Raw genomic sequence first — 20,475 nt, 5'->3', positions numbered from 1 at the left:
TTATGTAAGCTTTTAGCAAATCACTTAACTTCTCTGGGCTTCAGTTTACTTTATCAAGAAAATGATAGAGTTGGAATAGATGATTCCTGAAGTCCTTTTCAACACTAAAAGTCTTTCAACCTGTAACACATGTAATGTTTTTTTTTTAAAGGCACTGAAGTCCATAGTGAAATGTAAGGAATAATTAACATTGAGTTTTTAGTTTCTATTCAATAACTTCTAACAGCCATATTACATTTTTTTTAGAGCTTTCTCAGGCAGAATAATAGTTTACAATGATGATGACCTTCAATATTATGTTTAATAATTATTAAATGTCTACTAGACTTATTGTGGTGATCATTTCACAATATATATGAATATCGAATCTTTATGTTGTACAGTTGAAACTAAAATAATGTATGTCAATTATACCTCAGTAAAATATAACAATAATAAAAATAATAAAATTGAAAATAAATAACTATTTCAGTTACCTGGGAAAACTTAGGGGTGGGGGACTAAGCATCTTATTTAAAATAGGCATATGATTTTTAAAAATTAAATTAATTTTATAAACATCTCAAGAATTGAGAAGTTAGGTAACGTTCAGTGTTTATTGTCATTTCTCTTTTTCCATTTATTCTTGTATTTTATAAGCACATACCAACCATAAAGTCATAATTCAACAAACTTCCAGTTGTTACTATATTCTCCTTATTTGTTTTCACATTGTTTAGCATAAAAAACACTTATAACTTCCCACTCTAAAGAAGGCAATAGAAAAATAATATATTATAGTTTTCTAATTTCCTTTTAAGTATATGTCAACGTTGCTGCGGCACATAAAGGGACACTTCTAAATGGTTACAGATGCCGAATTATTATCAATAAATATGATGGTATATACCACTTTTAATTGAAGGAAATGACAATTAATGTTCAATTTATATGCTCATTTGACAAATTTTAAGATGTTTGGAATGAATATAAGTTGCACATATTAGAATTATTGAGAGCCAATTCTAAAATCTAAGAAAACTTTTTTAAAGGTTCTACATAAAATTGATTTTTGAAGTAGTTTTTACACTTTGAGCTAACTAAACACTTATTTTTGAACAAATAAAATTAGTTACATGAAATGCAGTTGACTTCATGTTTTCTACTTTCTCCCTGGTATCTACAATCAGCAAAACTGGCAAATGTTTATGTTTCTTGCTATTACAAAGCTGCTCTAAAGAATCTCATGAATTTGGAATTCCAAGCTATTTTGGATGTTTCAGCAATGCATCTCATTGATCACAAAGATGTATCTTTTGCCCAACTTTTAATGATTCCACAGGGTTCAATTTGAACATGTTTTCTTTCGTGATTTCCTTTTTTTTCTTTTTTGGCATGTCTATAGATATTTATTTCTCGGATTCAAATTTTCTTCTAAGTCATAAACCAATATTAACATTTTGTTGAAGGGTAATTCAGAAGCATTAGTAAAATGATTTACTTATATTAAAGCCTTCCTTTACCATGATTCATTAGGCCACATAATGTAACTTTCTCTCTTCTTTAACTTCTTACTTGTAAGACTGCATAACAGTTTTAAAAGGTTTATGTGGACTTCCTTATTATATTTCTGTATTTGATTTTAAGACCAAGATGATCTTTACATTAACATCTTGCTCCAGAATGCAGTTGTTGAAAACTCAGAGTAATAGGAAAGTATGATTATAATGATATTTTTCTTTAGCAATCAAAGCCTTCTCTTGTATCTTAACTTAACAAGGTCAAAGCATTGGGTGCCCTGCCATGCTTGCAGGAAAAGTCATTCCTTCCTCAATTGAAACTCTCAGGCTGGCCACTATAGATACCCTAGCTGTTTCTGATGTAAATTTTTAAAAAAGGGACATGATATCTGACATGTATTCTAAGAACTTGGCTCTCTGTTTTTCAGATAATAGTGCAAAGGCTAAATTATTCTCAAGAGATAATAACAACCAGTCAAACTCCAGAGTTGACAGAACATATTTTTATAATAAAGATATTAATATTAATAAGTTTTGATATATAAGACACTGATCTAAGGTTTTTTTTAATATATTAACTCATTTAAACCTCATAATAATACAGTAAGGTAGGTACAATTATTAATCTCATTTTACAAAGGAAAATACTAAGGGACAGAAAAGTTATATAATTCAGATATTAGTTGGGAGAGCTGACATTTGAACCCAGGTAATTTGACTGAGAAGTGGGTGCTCCAATCACTGCTGTCAGAGTTTAAATTCTGATAGCATCAGTGGAGTTGTTGGGCTGCATCTGAGCATACCACATGTTGAGATTCTAATTTCCCTACATCAATGACTATTGCATAGGTTTAGCTAGAAGTTTCAAACTTAAGTGGCTTAATATGTGTATTTCAACTACCTCAGGGCTACAATACTCAGGTTGTAACCACATATTTGAGGTTGCATCTTTTTTGTTTGTTTTTGTTCTTTGTTGTTTTTATAATTTTTTTTTTTTTTTTTTTTTTGCTGTACGCGGGACTCTCACTGTTGTGGCCTCTCCCGTTGCGGAGCACAGGCCCCGGACGCACAGGCTCAGCGGCCATGGCCCACGGGCCCAGCCGCTCCGCGGCACGCGGGATCCCCCCAGACCGGGGCACGAACCCGTGTACCCCGCATCGGCAGGCGGACTCCCAACCACTGCGCCACCAGGGAAGCCCCCTTTGTTGTTTTTACTAAGCCAAATAAGAGGTTTTTTTTTTTTTTTTTTTACAATGTTGAGGAAGATTAGGCTGTGAAGATTGAGAAAACCTCGTTAGGAACCACAGAACTCACTGAGTAAGGAAGATCTTGAGGGTCACACCTCAGCCCAGCCTTCTCTTTTTTTTTTTTTTTTGCGGTACGCGGGCCTCTCACTGTTGTGGCCTCTCCTGTTGTGGAGCACAGGCTCTGGACGTGCCGGCTCAGCGGCCATGGGTCACGGGCCCAGCCGCTCCGCAGCATGTGGGATTTTCCCGGACCGGGGCACGAACCCGTGTCCCCTGCATTGGCAGGCGGACTCTCAACCACTGCGCCACCAGGGAAGCCCCCCAGCCTTCTCTCTTATCAACCACACACAGTGGCAAACAATGCGTGTTTCATATGTGAAAGTCTTTGATACCTCTAGAAATCACTGAAATATGACAATCTTTCTTTTTAAACCTCCCTCTGACCTTCATATTCATCATCTACCTAGTGTTCTTCCAAAATTCTTTGTTTCATGTGCCTGCTCTCTCTCCCCAGGAAAGTCATAAGTTTTTAAGGTCAAGGTCCACGTTCCTATTTGTTTGGGATTCACTCACTTTTAGAACTTGTAACACAAAAAATAAATACATCAGCCTTTTGGGGGATAGTTATACATTTTAGAATAAAACATTTAATAAATACATGTTTTTTTATTTTATTAATTACATCACAGTTCTTCATCAGGGAAATGACTATCTCATGCCAACAAAATAATAAGTTCATTACAAGTTTTTCAATATTTCACCTTTATAGAAAAGACAGTTCAGCAGTCTCATCAAAAGTTGGGAGGAGGGCTTCCCTGGTGGCGCAGTGGTTGAGAATCCGTCTGCCAATGCAGGGGACACGGGTTCAAGCCCTGGTCCAAGAAGATCCCACATGCCGCAAAGCAACTAAGCCGTTGAACCACAACTACCGAGCCTGTGCTCTAGAGCCCGTGAGTCACAACTACTGAGCCTGCATGCTGCAACTACTGAAGCCCATGTGCCTAGAGCCCATGCTCTGCAACAAGAGAAGCCACTGCAATGAGAAGCCCGCACACTGCAACGAAGAGTAGCCCCGGCTCATCGCAACTAGAGAAAGCACACGTGTAGCAACAAAGACCCAACACAGCCAAAAATAAATAAATAAAATAAATTATTAAAAAAAAAAAAGTTGGGAGGAATGAAAATACTACAGTCTTCCTTAAGGGTGATCAAAAATTATCTTTATGCTTTAATGCTCTAATTATAGCATCAATAGATAGCTAATACAAAATCCACCCATAGAGCCTATCAGCATCATCTTCAAAATATACTCAGGTGCCCACTACCTTCTCCTTCAGCTCCTACTCAGCTTCAAGCCACAGTCACTCTCCTTGCTTGGACCCTCACGCTGGACTTTTGATGTGTGTTCACCTTTGCCTCTCACAGCTGATTCCTGTTAAAAACTCGTTTCACTTCTTGTCACTCTTTCTCTCAAAACTCTCTAAATTGAGGGTTTCTCAAATTTTACAGTGGCCTATGTTGGAGAGGGGGAAATTTTCCCTCTACCCCTCTGGGACAATAATCAAATTAATGCAAGACAGATAAACAGGAGAAAAAGCAACAAATTTTAATTCATGCACAAGAGGTCTCGTAAAAATAGGACCTAAGAAGTGTTCAAGGCAGGCAGCTTTTATACTTTTTAGACAAAGAAACAATAAATTTGTGAGGAATTGACAGGACAAAGAAACTTGGGTTTGGGATGCTCAACTAGTGAAGAATCTAAATAGAATTTGGGCTTGGGGTAGTACACTAAAGAAGTAACGAGGTTGTTTCTGTAGGCTCCTAATCTAAATCCCCTATCTCTGGCAATAGGGTGTCCTTCTATCTCCAGATGCAGGGAGTGCACCTTTCACACGAGAGATTTATTTCCTGCTTTCAGGGAGACAGAAAGAAGTGTTAGAGTGTCCCTCTTGTGTTGGTGATTTCTTAAGTAACTTTAATTCAAATTAATCAATATGCCATTGTGGCATATTTAGGGGTGGCCCGCCCTGAGCCCCAGCACCTAAAAGGCCCTATAAGAACTACAGGACATCCCCTGCCCCACCTGCTCTACTGCACGCGTGCCTTTTGGATTGTACTTACTCCTACTTCCCTGAAATCCACTGCATTCCAGCCATCCCGGCCCCTGGCTAGTCCTTGGCTAGGCAAACATGGTCCCACCTTGCCCATGACAGCCGATCTGGAATATTTGTCTCCCAACGCACCCACACGCCTCACTCCCTCACTTCCCTTAGGCCTCCGCCTGCCTCAGACCTTCCCTGACCACTTCATTAACATAGCACCTTCTTTCCCACCTTTCCCGATCCCTGACATTCTGCTTTCCTTTTCTACATACAATTATTACAGCCTGGAATACTGTATTAATAAATAAAATACTGTGTTAATACTACATCATATATACTAATAAAAATATACTATATGATACATAATATACTATATAAATAACACTAATACTGTGTTAATAAAAATACGCACATTGTTTTCTTATTGGGTGTCTCTCAAAAAAGTCTTATTATTTTGCTTATTATATGTAAGTCCTAGGAGGGTGGGAGTTTATCTATTTGGTTCACTAATGAATTCTTATTGTTTCGGTCAAGGCCTGGAATAAATTAGGAGCTCAATTCAAATGAATAAGTACATGTGTGGATGAATGAGTGCACAAATGAATCTATATTAACATTATATTTACATTTTACTATATTTTTCTATCACTCCTACCATGTTTATATGCATATTTCAGAAATCATATTAAGATGTTATATTCAATGAGGACATGTAGTTAAAATTACACGTGGATCATCTCTTCTATTAAAATTTAACTGCTCTTTTAAGAAACTCCCCTCTATTATTAGTTTACAATTTAAATTAGTTAAAGCTGGTAAAGTTTTTAGTACTACTTAAAGGCAGGTTACTGTTTAAAGGCAGTGGCTTTCAAACTCTTATGACTATGAACCACGATTTTATGGAATAAATTGATGTTTACCATATGCATTCTGAAAATTTCTTCTCTTTTTCTTTTCTGTCCTACTTCATCTTTAAATACATGTCTTCCATGATCCACTGCATTGATTTTATAACCCAATTTTTTTCAGGGAGCATAATCTGCAGTTTGAAAAACATCACTATAGGGTACATAGGAATATATGTAGAATTCCCAATGAACTAGCATTAATGCTGTCACTGCTTATTAAAAAACAAAAACAAAACAACTAATGAACGCTACATAGAAAAATACTTTTGAAACCAACTACTATTTTATATCTATATATGATTTGAAATAAGAACACTATGAATATTAAATGTGAATTTTTGAAATAGAATATTATATAAAATGAAAGGATGTGGAACTAAAATATGTTCTTAATAAAGAAACTAAATGAATTAGAACATGAAAGCAGAAAACTATCATTTTAAAACTTAATACATTTAAATGTAAATGTTATTACATATTTCCCCAGGAAGAATTGTAATTCTTAAACAGCTCTGTTAAATTTATCAGATTATGGGCTTCCCTGGTGGCGCAGTGGTTGAGGGTCCGCCTGTCGATGCAGGGGACACGGGTTCGTGCCCCGGTCCGGGAGGATCCCACATGCCGCGGAGTGGCTGGGCCCGTGAGCCATGGCCGCTGAGCCTGCGCGTCCGGAGCCTGTGCTCCGCAACGGGAGAGGCCACAACGGTGAGAGGCCCGCGTACCGCAAAAGAGAAGAAAAAAAAAAATTATCAGATTAATTTGTAAGCAGTGGTTGCCAAAAGTGAATGAAGTGATAGGAATCTTTTAGTGATATGATCATCCTCCCTTTTAGACAGGATGAGGATAGATTTTTCTTTTCCCCATATACAAATTATTCCTCTGTTGCATCAATTCTCTCACTGGAATATTTAGCACATCTTTATTTTCCACGATATGTTTATCAACTACACTATATAAACATAGAAACACACACTTTTACCATTAAAATAACTTCCTAAGAAGTTTAATGTCATCCTACCTCTCTTGATCCAAATTCAGATCACTATAGATTTATCTTCCTAACATCCTATTTGATTAATTTACTACACAAACTGCTTACCCTGCCATTCAAAGCCTTCCCAACTTATCTTTTTAGCCTTGTCGATCATTAGTACTTCTGATGGTCAGTGTTATGTGACAACTTCGCCAGGTTATACTATCCAGTTATTCAATCAAATACTAAGCTAGGTGTTGCCATGAAGTTATTTTGCAGATATGATTAACATCTATAATCACTGACTTTATGTAAAGGAGCTTATTCTGAATAATCTGGCTGGGCTAGATACAATCAATGTAAAGGCCTTAACAGAAATGAGACAGGCCTGCTATGTTCCTGAATAAGAAGAAATTCCACCTGCAGTCAGCTCCTACCCAGCAGTTTTCAGCCTGCCCTTCCTAATGGCCTGCCATATGGATTTCAGACTTGTCTGGCCAGCCAACCCCCCCGCAAATTGTGTAACCCATTCCCTGAAATAAATGTGTGTGTAGAGAGTAGGGGGTTGTACATCCTACTAGCTGTGTTTCTTAGATGGAACCTCAACTGATAAAGTACTTTACCATCATTAGTACTTTACGCCCAGCCCAACTCTTGCCATTTTGTTTGTGCCTTAGGCCTTCTTGACAGAGCTCATCCTCCTTCAGACATCTCAGCTTGAAATGGTCATTCCACTCTTATTTTGACCCTTGGAAACCCTACCTCACTCCCACTTACATAAAACAGGAATGACTCACCATTCTTTGAATCTCCATAGCTTTCTACTAAGTGCCACTTGAATGGCAAAAAACAAGATCTGCCTTTTTATGTTAGTTATTTTTGAAGAATATTTCCCTATGACGATAAGCTCCGTAAGAATATATAGGCCATTAGTCATACAGCTCTGAAACTTCAGCATTCAATCAATGGTGCCTTATACATAACAGTCATTTAATGAATTAATTTATAATCAACTGTTATTACATATGTAAAAAGAAGAAAATCTTTGAAGTCAGATAGACTTCAGTTTTTTAGCCTGGCTCTGTCTTACTAGCTTTGTGAAAATAGTCATATTATTTAATCTTTCAGCCTTACTTTTCTCTTATGTAAAGTGGTGATAACATTAATAATCACTATATTGGTTCATAGAAATACTAAATCATGTAAAAACACACCAGCACAGTGCCTGGTATATACTGAGACTCAATGAAATGTAACTATTTTGCAATTACCTTGGAAAAGTTATTATGCACTAATTCATAACATACATATATATATATTGAACAACTACTGTGAGATAGGCACTTTGGTAAGGCCTGTGAAAAATAAAAAAGATAAATTAATGATTGCTAACATTTATGAGTAGTTGTTTTATCCCAGATACTATTCTAACTCTTCATGGAACACCTTTATAACAACACTAATGAGAAATTATTATTAATCCTATTTACAGATGAATAACCATAGACACAGAAAGGTTAAGTAATTTTCCCAAAGACCACAGCTAGTAAGTGTTGGAGTCAGGATATAAACCAAGGCAATCTAGGTCTAGATTCTGGGGTTTTTTTGTTTTTTTTTTCTGTTTCCCCAAGGTACTTCTGTGGACATGGATTTAGTTTTCAAGTGGCATTTCTCTACTAAGAGATGAGAAATTTTTCAAAAATAACTACTAAGCAATCAATTTGAAAAGTGCCACAAAGAAGGGAATTCAGAAAAAAATAACATTCTTCAAATATTTTTAATGCTACTTGGTACATATGATATCACTCAGGAGGCCAGATGAGAATGAACAAAACCAACCTGCTCTTCCACATTTGACCGACCCCAGTCTGGAAGGTATTTCTGTGCCCTCTACTTTGTCGGGGATGTTTTAGAGTTGTTATGGACCTGTGAATTAGCACAGGCAACTTTTCCATGTAGACAAGCAAATCTCCATTGTCACATTAATCCAAAGAGTTAAAGGCAGTTTTAATTACAGTGTAATCTTTCAATCCTTTATAAACCAGTTTTTCAAAATGAGGCACTTCAGTCATTTCTAAAAGCGAATAATCTCTGATGGTTTCACTTGAAGGATATAATTCTACTATGATTGATAACATAAAAAAACTGAGCATAGGCTTTAAAATAATAGTGATTTTCTAGATTAAATTTGTTTCTATGAAGATCTTATGTAGTGTATCAATACCTAACACGAGGAATATCTGTGGAAGAGATGGGTAATATTAACATGTTTTTTTCTCATTCTTTTAAGTAAACTTTTCATGCTAATTCATGGCAATCAATCCTCATGTTAACTTTACAGGGAAATTCATGAGCATTGCAGTGGTTTCAAGTAGGTTAGTTTTACACAGAAGACATTTTTGAGCATTTTCTTCGCTGCACAGTCAGCCAGAAGACATACAGTTGCTGCACTCTACAAAGCTCACTGCTGAGTAACCCTCTGGAAGAACTTCTTCTAGATGGCCTTTTAAATGATGCTTCCTGCTGATTCAGACTCAGACCAGTGCTGTAGAGGTTTCCTATTAAACACTATCGGCTCTCAGTTCAACAACTTTTTAGAAAATTTTTCCTGAAATAATTCCTCATAACTAATCTCTTTATATCCCACTAATCTGCTGTTCTCTTATAAAAATAATTTTATCATTTTCTATTTTCCCCCATGCCATCTCCAAAGGTCAGTTGCTTAAGTCTGGCCCTCTCCCTTATTCCCAAACCCAGCTCTTTAATTCACATCTGTCTCTTCCAAATTTAAAGAGTTCTCTGAAATCTACTTCACGTTTAGTGCTCATAAATTATAAAAATAACACCTTCCTTTAAAGACCCTTTTGTAAATGGCATTCATTCATTTGTCCAGTTTTCCAACAACAGCAATGAATCAAATCTTTGAAGACATGGAGTATGGATTGTTTCTATTTCTCTATTAAAATGCAGCACTTGAACAAAAGATTCATAAAAAATATGCACTTTTTCTGCGTTTTCTTAATAGTTTAAGTTTTGTTTGTCTCCTTTTTTTGGGTGATAATTACATTCATTAAAATTGCAGCTCATTACCAGACTAGTTTTTATATTTGTCTGTGTAATGCAACACTAAGTATTTTTAAAGGAAACTAATTTGTTGGTTGTTTTATTTCTTATAGGCTACAATACTGCAATGATTTTAACAATAGCCAAAATCATTTGAAGAAACTACATTCATGATTTAAACAGAAATTATAAAGGATAGTCTTTTATAAAATAGAATACTTACTTAGAAAGAAAAATAACTTCCCATATTATATATACAAAATTATTTTATTTATGCAAAATTTTTCAGGGATCATCTACTAAGAAATGCCAAAGCATAAGCAATCTTTATAAGATCAACCATAAATTAGCAATAATAAGGGGACCTTCAAGATGGCAGAGGACTAAGACATGGAGATCACCTTCCTCCCCACAAATACATCAAAAATACATCTATAGGTGGACCAGCTCCTACAGAACACCTACTGAACACTGGCAGAAGACCTCAGACTTCCCAAAGGGCAAGAAACTCCCCACGTAACTGGGTATGGCAAAAGAAGAAAGAAAAAACAGAGACAAAAGAATAGGGACGGGACCTGCACCTCTGGGAGGGAGCTATGAAGGAGGAAAAGTTTCCACACACTAGGAAGCCCCTTCACTGGCAGGGACGGGGGTTGGCGGGGGGCGTGGGAAGCTTCGGAATCATGGAGTAGAGGGCAGCAACAGGGGTGCAGAGGGCAAAGTGGAAAGATTCCCGCACAGAGGATCAGTGCCGACCGGCACTCACCAGCCCGAGAGGCTTGTCTGCTCACCTGCAGAGGCGGGCGGGGGCTGGGAGCTGAGGCTCCGGCTTCGGAGGTCAGATCCCAGGGAGAGGACTGGGGTTGGCTGCGTGAACACAGCCTGAAGGGGGCTAGTGCGCCACAGCTAGCCGGGAGGGAGTCCAGGAAAAAGTCTGGACATGGCTAAGAGGAAAGAGACGATTGTTTCGGGGTGCGCGAGGAGAGGGGATTCAGAGCACCGCCTAAATGAGCTCCAGAGATGGGCGCGAGCCGCGGCTATCAGCTCAGACACCAGAGATGGGCATGAAACTAACGCTGCTGCTGCAGCCACCAAGAATCCTGTGTGCAAGTACAGGTCACTATCCACACCCCCCCACACACACCCAGGAGCCTGTGCAGGCTGCCACTGCCAGGGTCCCATGATCCTGGGGGTGGATCATGGACAACTTCCCAGGGAGAACACACGGCATGCCTCAGGCTGTTGCAACGTCACGTTGGCCTCTGCTGCCACAGGCTTGCACCGCATTCCAATTATAACTACAATATCTCTCCCTCCCCACCCCCCCCACCCCCCCGCATGAGTGAGCAAGAGCTCCCTAATCAGCCGCTGCTTTAACCTTTTCCTGTCTGGGTGGGAACAGATGCCTGAGGGTGACCTACATGCAGAGGTGGGGCCAAAACCAAAGCTGAACCCCAGGAGCTGTGCGAACAAAGAAGAGAAACGGAAATTTCTCCCAGCAGCCTCAGATGCAGTGGATTAAATCCCCACAATCAACTTGATGTACCCTGCATCTGTGGAATACCTGAATAGACAACGAATCATCCCAAAATCGAGGCAGTGGACTTTGGGAGCAACTGTAGACTTAGGTTTGTTGTCTGCGACTGACTTGTTTCTGATTTTTATGTTAATCTTAGTATAGTTTTAGCGCTTGTTATCATCAGTGGATTTGTTTATTAGTATGGTTGCTCTCTTCTTTTTTTTTTAAATTATAATTATTACTTTCTTAAATTAATAACTGTTTTCTTTTAATAATTAAAAAAATTATTTATTATTTTTTTCTTTCTTTTTTTCTCCCTTTTCTTCTGAGCCATGTGGCTGACAGGGTCTTGGTGCTCTAGCCTGGGGTCAGGCCTGAGCCTCTTGGGTTGGAGAGCTGAGTTCAGGACATTGAACCACCACAGACCTCCTGGCCCCATGTAATATCAATTGGTGAGAGCTCTCCCAGACATTTCCATGTCAACACTAAGACCCAGCTCCACACAACGGCCAGCAAGCTCCAGTGCTGGACGCCCCATGCCAAAAACTAGCAAGACAGGAACACAACCCCACCCATTAGCAGAGAGGCTGCCTAAAATCATAATAAGTTCACAGACACCCCAAAACACAACAGCAGACGCATCTCTGCCCATCGGAAAGACAAGATCCAGCCCCACTCACCAGAATACAGGCACCAGTCCCCTCCACCAGGAAGCCTACACAAGCCACTGAACCAACCTGACCCACTGGGGGCAGACACCAAAAACAATAGGAACTATGAACCTAAAGCCTACAAAAACGAGACCCCAAACACAGTAAGTTAAGCAAAATGAGAAGACAGAGAAATACACAGCAGATGAAGGAGCAAGATAAAAACCCACCAGACCAAACAAATGAAGAGGAAATAGGCAGTCTAACTGAAAAAGAATTCAGAGTAATGACAGTAAAGGTGAACCAAAATCCTGGAAACAGAATGGAGAAAATACAAGAAACATTTAACAAGGACCTGTGAGAACTGAAGGGCAAAAAAACAATGATGAACAACACCATAAATGAAATTAAAACTTTTCCAGAAGAATCAATAGCAGAATAACTGAGGCACAAGAATGGATAAGTGACCTGGAAGATAAAATACTGGAAATAACTACTGCAGAGCAGAATAAAGAAAAAAGAATGAAAAGAATTGAGGACAGTCTCAGAGACGTATGGGACAACATTAAACGCACCAACATTTGAATTATAGGGGTCTCAGAGACGAAGAGAAAAAGCAAGGGACTGAGAAAATATTTGAAGAGATTACAGTTGAAAACTTCCCTAAAATGGGAAAGGAAATAATCAACCAAGTCCAGGAAGTGCAGAGAGTCTCATACAGGATAAATGCAAGAAGAAACATGCCAAGACACACATTAATCAAACTATCAAAAATTAAATACTAAGAAAAAAATTAAAAGCAGCAAGGGAAAAGAAACAAATAACATACAAGGGAATCCCCATAAAGTTAAGAGCTGATCTTTTAGCAGTAACTCTGCAAGCCAGAAGAGGGTGGCAGGGCATATTTAAAGTGATGAAAGGCAAAAACCTACAACCAACATTACTCTACCCAACAAGGATCTCATTCAGATTCGATGGAGAAATTAAAACCTTTACAGACAGCAAAAGCTAAGAGAATTCAGCACCACCAAACCAGCTTTACAACAAATGCTAAAGGAACTTCTCTAGGCAGGAAACACAAGAGAAGGAAAAGACCTAGAATAACAAACCCAAAACAATTAAGAAAATGGTAATAGGAACATACATATCAATAATTACCTTAAATGCAAATGGATAAAATGCTCCAACCAAAAGACATAGACTGGCTGAATGGATACAAAAACAAGACCCTTATATATGCTGTCTACAAGAGACCCACTTCAGACCTAGGGACACATACAGACTGAAAGTGAGGGGATGGAAAAAGATATTCCATGCAAATGGAAATCAGAAGAAAGCTGGAGTAGCAATTCTCATATCAGACAAAATGACTTCAAAATAAAGACTATTACAAGAAACAAAGACAGACACTACATAATCATCAAGGATCAATACAAGAAGAAGATATAACAATTGTCAATATTTATGCACCCAACATAGAAGCACCTCAATACATAAGGCAAATGTTAATAGCCATAAAAGGGGAAATTGACAGTAACACATTAATAGTAGGGGACTTTTAACACCCCACTTTCACCAATGGACTGATCAACCAAAATGAAAATAAATAAGGGAACACAGCTTTAAATGACACATTAAACAAGATGGACTTAATTAATATTTATAGGACATTCCATCCAAAAACAACACAATACACTTTCTTCTCAAGTGCTGACGGAACATTCTCCAGGATAGACCATATCTTGGGTCACAAATCAAGCCTTGGTAAATTTAAGAAAATTGAAATCATATCAAGTATCTTCTCCAACCACAATGCTTTGATACTAGATATCAATTACAGGAAAATAATCTGTAAAAAATGGAGGATAAACAATACTCTACTAAACAAGCAAGAGATCACTGAAGAAATCAAAGAGGAAATGAAAAAAATACCTAGAAACAAATGACAACAAAAACATGGTGACCCAAAACCTATGGGATGCAGCAAAACCAGTTCTAAGAAGGAAGTTTATAGCAATACAGTCCTACCTCAAGAAACAAGAAACATCTCAAATAAACAACCTAACCTTACACCTAAAGCAATTAGAGAAAATAAGAATAAAAAAACCTCAAAGTTAGCAGAAGGAAAGGAATCATAAAGATCAGATCAGAAATAAATGAAAAACAAATGAAGGAAATAATAGCAAAGATCAATAAAACTAAAAGCTGGTGCTTTGAGAAGATACACCTAATTGATAAACCATTAGCCCGACTCATCAAGAAAAAGGGGAGAATATTCAAATCAACAGAATTAAAATGGAAAAGGAGAAGTAACAACGGACACTGAAGAAATATAAAGGATCATGAGAGATTACTATGAGCAACTACATGCCAATAAAATAGAAAACCTGGAAGAAATGGACAAATTCTTAGAAAAGCCCAACCTTCTGAGACTAAACCAGGAAGAAACAGAAAATATAAACAGACCAATCACAAGCACTGAAACTGAGACTGTGATTAAAAATCTTCCAAGGGCTTCCCTGGTGGCGCAGTGGTTAAGAGTCCGCCTGCCGATGCAGGGGACACAGGTTCGTGCCCCGGTCCGGGAGGATCCCACATGCCGTAGAGCGGCTGGGCCCGTGAGCCATGGCCGCTGAGCCTGCGTGTCCGGACCTGTGCTCCACAACGGGAGAGGCCACAACAGTGAGAGGCCCACGTACCGCCAAAAAAAAAAAAAAAAAAAATCTCCCAACAAAAAAAGCCTGGGACCAGATGGCTACACAGGCAAATTCTATCAAACATTTAGAGAAGAGCTAACACCTATCCTTCTCAAATTCTTCCAAAATATAGCAGAGGGAGGAACACTCCCAAACTCATTCTACGAGGCAACCATCACCCTGATGACAAAACCAGACAAAGATGTTACAAGAAGAGAAAACTACAGGCCAATATCACTGATGAACATAGATGCAGAAGTCCTCAACAAAATACTAGCAAACAAAATCCAACAGCACATTAAAAGGATCATACACCATGATTAAGTGAGGTTTATCCCAGGAATGCAAGGATTCTTCAATATATGGAAATCAATTCATGTGATACACATGATTAACAAATTGAATATTAACAAATTAAAGGATATTAACAAATTGACAGGATATCAATTGATATCCTGATATCAATTGTTAATTGAATATTAACAAATTGAAGGATAAAAACTATATGATAATCTCAATAGATGCAGAAAAAGCTTTCGACAAAATTCAACACCCATTTATGATAAAAACTCTCCAGAAAGTAGGCATAGAGGGAACCTACCTCAATATAATAAAGGCCATATATGACAAACCCACAGACAACATTGTTCTCAATGGTGAAAAACTGAAACCATTTCCTCTAAGATCAGGAACAAGACAAGATTGCCCACTCTCACCACTATTATTCAACATAGTTTTGGAAGTTTTAGACACAGCAATCAGAGAAGAAAAAGAAATTTAAAAATCTGAAAAGAAGAAGTAAAACTGTCACTGTTTGCACATGACATGATACTATACATAAAGAATCCTAAAGCTGCTACCAGAAACTATTAGAGCTAATCAATGAATTTGGCAAAGTAGCAGGATACAAAATTAATGCACAGAAATCTCTTGCATTCCTATACACTAATGATGAAAAATCTGAAAGAGAAATTAAGAAAACACTCCCATTTACCAGTGCAACAAAAATAATAAAATATCTAGGAATAAACCTACCTAAGGAGGTAAAAGACCTGTACTCAGAAAACTGTAAGACACTGATGAAAGAATTAAAGATGATACAAACAGATGGAGAGATGTACCATGTTCTTAGATTGGAAGAATCAACATTGTGAAAATGACTCTACTACCCAAAGCAATCTACAGATTCAATGCAATCCCTATCAAACTACCAATGGCATTTTTCACAGAACAACAACAAAGAATTTCACAATTTGTATGGAAATACAGAAGGCCCAGAATAGCCAAAGCAATCTTGATAAAGAAAGGCAGAGCTGGCGGAATCAGGCTCCCTGACTTCAGACTATACTACAAAGCTACAATAATCAAGACAGTATGGTACTGGCACAAAAACAGAAATATAGACCAATAAAACAGGATAGAAAGCCCAGAGATAAACCCACGCACATATGGTCACGTTATCTTTGATAAAGGGGGTAAGAATATATAATGGAGAAAGGACAGCCTCTTCAATAAGTGGTGCTGGGAAAACTGGACAGCTACATGTAAGGGATGAAATTAGCACACTTCCTAACACCATACACAAAAATAAACTCAAAATGGATTAAAAACCTAAATGTAAGGCCAGACACTATAAAACTCTTAGAGGAAAACATAGACAGAACACTCTATGACATAAATCACAGCAAGGTCCTTTTTGACCCACCTCCCAGAGAAACGGAAATAAAAACAAAAAGAAATAAATGGGACCTAATGAAACTTAAAAGCTTTTGCACAGCAAAGGAAACCATAAACAAGACCAAAAGACAACCTTCAGAATGGGAGAAAATATTTGCAAACGAAGCAACTGACAAAGGATTAATCTCCAAAATATACAAGCAGCTCAATATCAAAAAAACAAACGACCCAATCCAAAAATGGGCAAAAGACCTAAACAGACATTTCTCCAAAGAAGATATACAGATTGCCAACAAACACATGAAAGAATGCTCAACGTCACTAATCATTAGAGAAATGCAAATCAAAACTATGAGGTATCACGTCACACCTCACACGCCTCCATCAAAAACGCTACAAACAATAAATGCTGGAGAGGGTGTGGAGAAAAGAGAACCCTCTTGCACTGTTGGTGGGAATGTAAATTGGTACAGCCACTATGGAGAACAATATGGAGGCTCCTTAAAAATCTAAAAATAGAACTACCATATGACCCAGCAATCCCACTAATGGGCATATACCCGAGAAAACCATAATTCAAAAAGGGCCATGTAACACAGTGTTTATTGCAGCAGTATCTACAACAGCCAGGACATGGAACCAACCTAAGTGTCCATCAACAGATGAATGGATAAAGAAGATGTGGCACGTTTATACAATGGAATATTACTCAACCATAAAATGAAATGAAACTGAGTTATTTGTAGTGAGGTGGATGGACTTAGAGTCTGTCATATAGAATGAAGTTAGTCAAAAAGAGAAAAACAAACACCATATGCTAACACATATACATGGAATCTGAAAAAAAAAAAAAGGGTTCTCATGAACCTAGGGGCAAGACAGGAATAAAGATGCAGACACAGAGAATTGACTTGTGGACATGGGGAAGGGGATGGGTAAGATGGGACGAATTGAGAGAGTAGGATTGACATATATACACTATCAAATGTAAAATAGATAGCTAGTGGGAAGCAGCTGTAATGCAGAGGGAGATCAGCTCGGTGCTTTGTGACCACCTAGAGGGGTGGGATAGGGAGGGTGGGAGGGAGACGCAAGAGGGAGGGGATATGGGGATATATGTATACATATAGCTGGTTCACTTTGTTATATAGCAGAAACTAACACAACATTCTAAAGCAATTATACTCCAATAAAGATGTTAAATAAAAAAATAATATAATAGCAATAATACTATAGCAAAATAAAATTCAGTAATATCATATGAACTATTTTACCTTTGCATTATAGGGAATGTAATGTTTTGATAAAGCCTCTGGCATATGCATCCATGATTTGTCTGCAATGAAGAATACACAGTGTTAAATTAAATCACAGGTTCTAAGGGTGTCATATTCATGCATTTGAAAGGAGTCTGATATGGATGGGAGCACTTCCAATTTGGAGATAGTTTTGCTAAAATGAAAAATAATAACTAGTCAGATATATGAACAATGTAACCACAAAGTAATTATAGGATTCTTTCCTTAATATAAAAGTATTTTCCTTTTAAAAGCTTTCTAATAATAAAACAATTTTGAATTTTTAAAGAATATTAAAAGAACATCAGTTGGGCTATGAGTAATTATATCAATTATGTGAATAATTATGTGTTATTTTTCTTATTTCATGTGATACTCTCATGAATAACAGGTTATTTTTCTTAATTCCCTTTTCAATAAATAGTAATCTGCTCTTTTCTCATGACTGTTACTACTCCTTAGTATCAAGAATTAACTAGTAATGGGAAATTCTAACATTAAACTAACAACTGCATTTATATAAAGCTGAAATGAATCAATCTACTAAATTCATTTAAAAATTAATATAATATTAGGATAGTTTTTTAACCTCAATTTAAAGAAACATTGATTGAGGGTCCACTATCAGGAGTTTTGGATATAAATGATCTTAAATGCAGTAATTTGAAATTATTACACTATTTAAATTAGTGTAATAGAATAATAGAAATAAAAGTAATTAAAAGAAGATTGTAAAGCAATTATACTCCAGTAGAGATGTTAAAAAAAAATAGAAGATATCGAAAGTAATTTGTATTGTATATTATTGATAAAATAGAAAATAAAATTTTCATTCAATTTTTGAATTTGATTTATATATTCCACATATCTTCCAAAAATATTTTGTGGAACATATAAGCAGGAAAAAAGCAAAACATGCTAACGTTTACACAAATCTAATTTGCTGATTTTTTACAAACTGCATTTGTCTGTAGTAAAACTTCTCAATCTTCAAATATGTTATGTCTTAAGTGGAGTTTTGTGAATATTTTACTCCTAATGGGAATTTAAAAATTTAGAATCACTATTATAAATAGAATAAAATCAGACATATATTTTACCATGAAAAATATTAAATAAGTACACACTAAAAGAAAATATCAGATTACTAACAAAGCATTTTCAACATTCAATTCAGAACATTTAAAAATGATGTTAGGGCTTCCCTGGTGGCGCAGTGGTTGAGAGTCCGCCTGCTGATGCAGGGGACACGGGTTCGTGCCCCGGTCTGGGAAGATCCCACATGCCGCGGAGCGGCTGGGCCCGTGAGCCATGGCCGCTGGGCCTGCGCGTCCGGAGCCTGTGCTCCACAATGGGAGAGGCCACAACAGTGAGAGGCCCGCATACCGCAAAAAAAAAAAAAAAAAAGAAAATGATGTTAACAGAAACTAGTTCGGTATAATTAATATGTTCTCAAACTGGAGGAATGTGAAGACATAGAGAAAATGGCATATATTCCTGGAATTTTAATTATTTTAAACCATTCAAAGGATAATGCACTATATATTAAATATGTTTATGGGGTTCAATGCAATATTTACAAGGATTTCTAAGACGAAACATGAGGGATCAATAAAATCCTGTGCCTATGATGAATTTTAGGGCTATTTCTGATTACTGAAGTGGATATGTGACAGCCGTACTTGGGTGAAATATTTTGAGAAGCAATACATCCTAGGCTTCAAAAAGCGGTATTGACATACTGACATTGACAATAATGTATAACTCTTATTTCTTGTATGGATTTTCATTTTAACTACAGTTTTCTCTTTATGACTGCTACTGGATAGTGATATGATTAATTCAAGAATAATTTGTACTTAGATTTGGAATATAGTCTTGCTCTTGTATATTAAAATAAATTTATCACAATACTGTATGCCAAGATAATAAAAACACCAAAGATCTGCCTTCAGAAAACCTAGAAAGATATCTAGTTCCTTTTTTTTACCCCTTAACTCAATTCTTCTCATGTCTCCTTTTCCAAGACACAGAGCATAGCTCAGGAGGATGCAAAGTCTAACTAAAGTTTGAATCTGATGGTTCATTCCAATCCTGAAGCAGAGGGATAACTGCTTTCTCCTCTAAAACACTATTATTTTAAAACTCATGACACTGTCTTTGTTATAGTCTCGTATTGCAGTAACCTAGAAAGCGGTCAGATATATCTAGCTGTTACTGGTGAAAGACTAAAACAATCACAATACTAAATTACCAGCGGATAAGCTGTAGTTACTACAATTACAAAAAATCTACATCCACACACCAAGTGCTGACGATTTAACGGTTGTTCATTACATACCTCTAGTATAGGTAATACACCTATTAAACCTGAAGGATTTCCAAAATGAGTCCTTAATGTCATTCTAATTTATACTTTGGCAAAAGAAAAAACTGACAGGAAAAAACTATATGTTAACTCATATAGATGTGTCTGACCTTGAAGAAAGGGTACAGATGATGTCTTTGGTCACTATATGGACCCACAAAAGATACTGGATACATAGAGTTGGTGATGAAACAGGAACACAGACACTCTAGAATGTGTTCCCTTTCTTGATATTAAACTATAATCACTGACTTAATAGTGAACATTCACATAAAAGGAAAGGCCAACATTTCAAAAATATTTGACAGCTGTCAAACCACTCTGACTACTGGGTCAATAAATCTAGGTATTCAAATGTATTTAGATTAAGAGTTCATCTAGAAAGATGCAGTAAACTTCATTATTCTTGTATCACCAGAGCTTAAAATAGTGAAAAAACCTACTTTGAACATATTAATTTAAAACTAAATATTGA

At 36.9% G+C, this 20,475-nt stretch overlaps 1 protein-coding gene across 8 annotated transcripts in view; it reads right to left on the bottom strand.

Moving 5' to 3' along the window:
- The window catches only part of GULP1 (GULP PTB domain containing engulfment adaptor 1), a 266,852-nt gene that overhangs the window by 80,934 nt on the left and 165,443 nt on the right, over positions 1 to 20,475 (bottom strand). For all 8 annotated transcript variants that reach the window (XM_079924619.1, XM_079924612.1, XM_079924615.1 and 5 more), the window contains one exon: positions 17,609 to 17,670. In XM_079924619.1, the coding sequence (XP_079780745.1) occupies positions 17,609 to 17,670 (62 nt within the window). The remainder of the gene's footprint in view (positions 1 to 17,608; positions 17,671 to 20,475) is intronic.

The sequence above is a fragment of the Stenella coeruleoalba genome (genome assembly GCF_951394435.1).
Source record: "Stenella coeruleoalba genome assembly, chromosome: 6".
NCBI lineage: Eukaryota > Metazoa > Chordata > Mammalia > Artiodactyla > Delphinidae > Stenella > Stenella coeruleoalba.
This window is presented reverse-complemented; position numbering and strand designations above follow the sequence as displayed.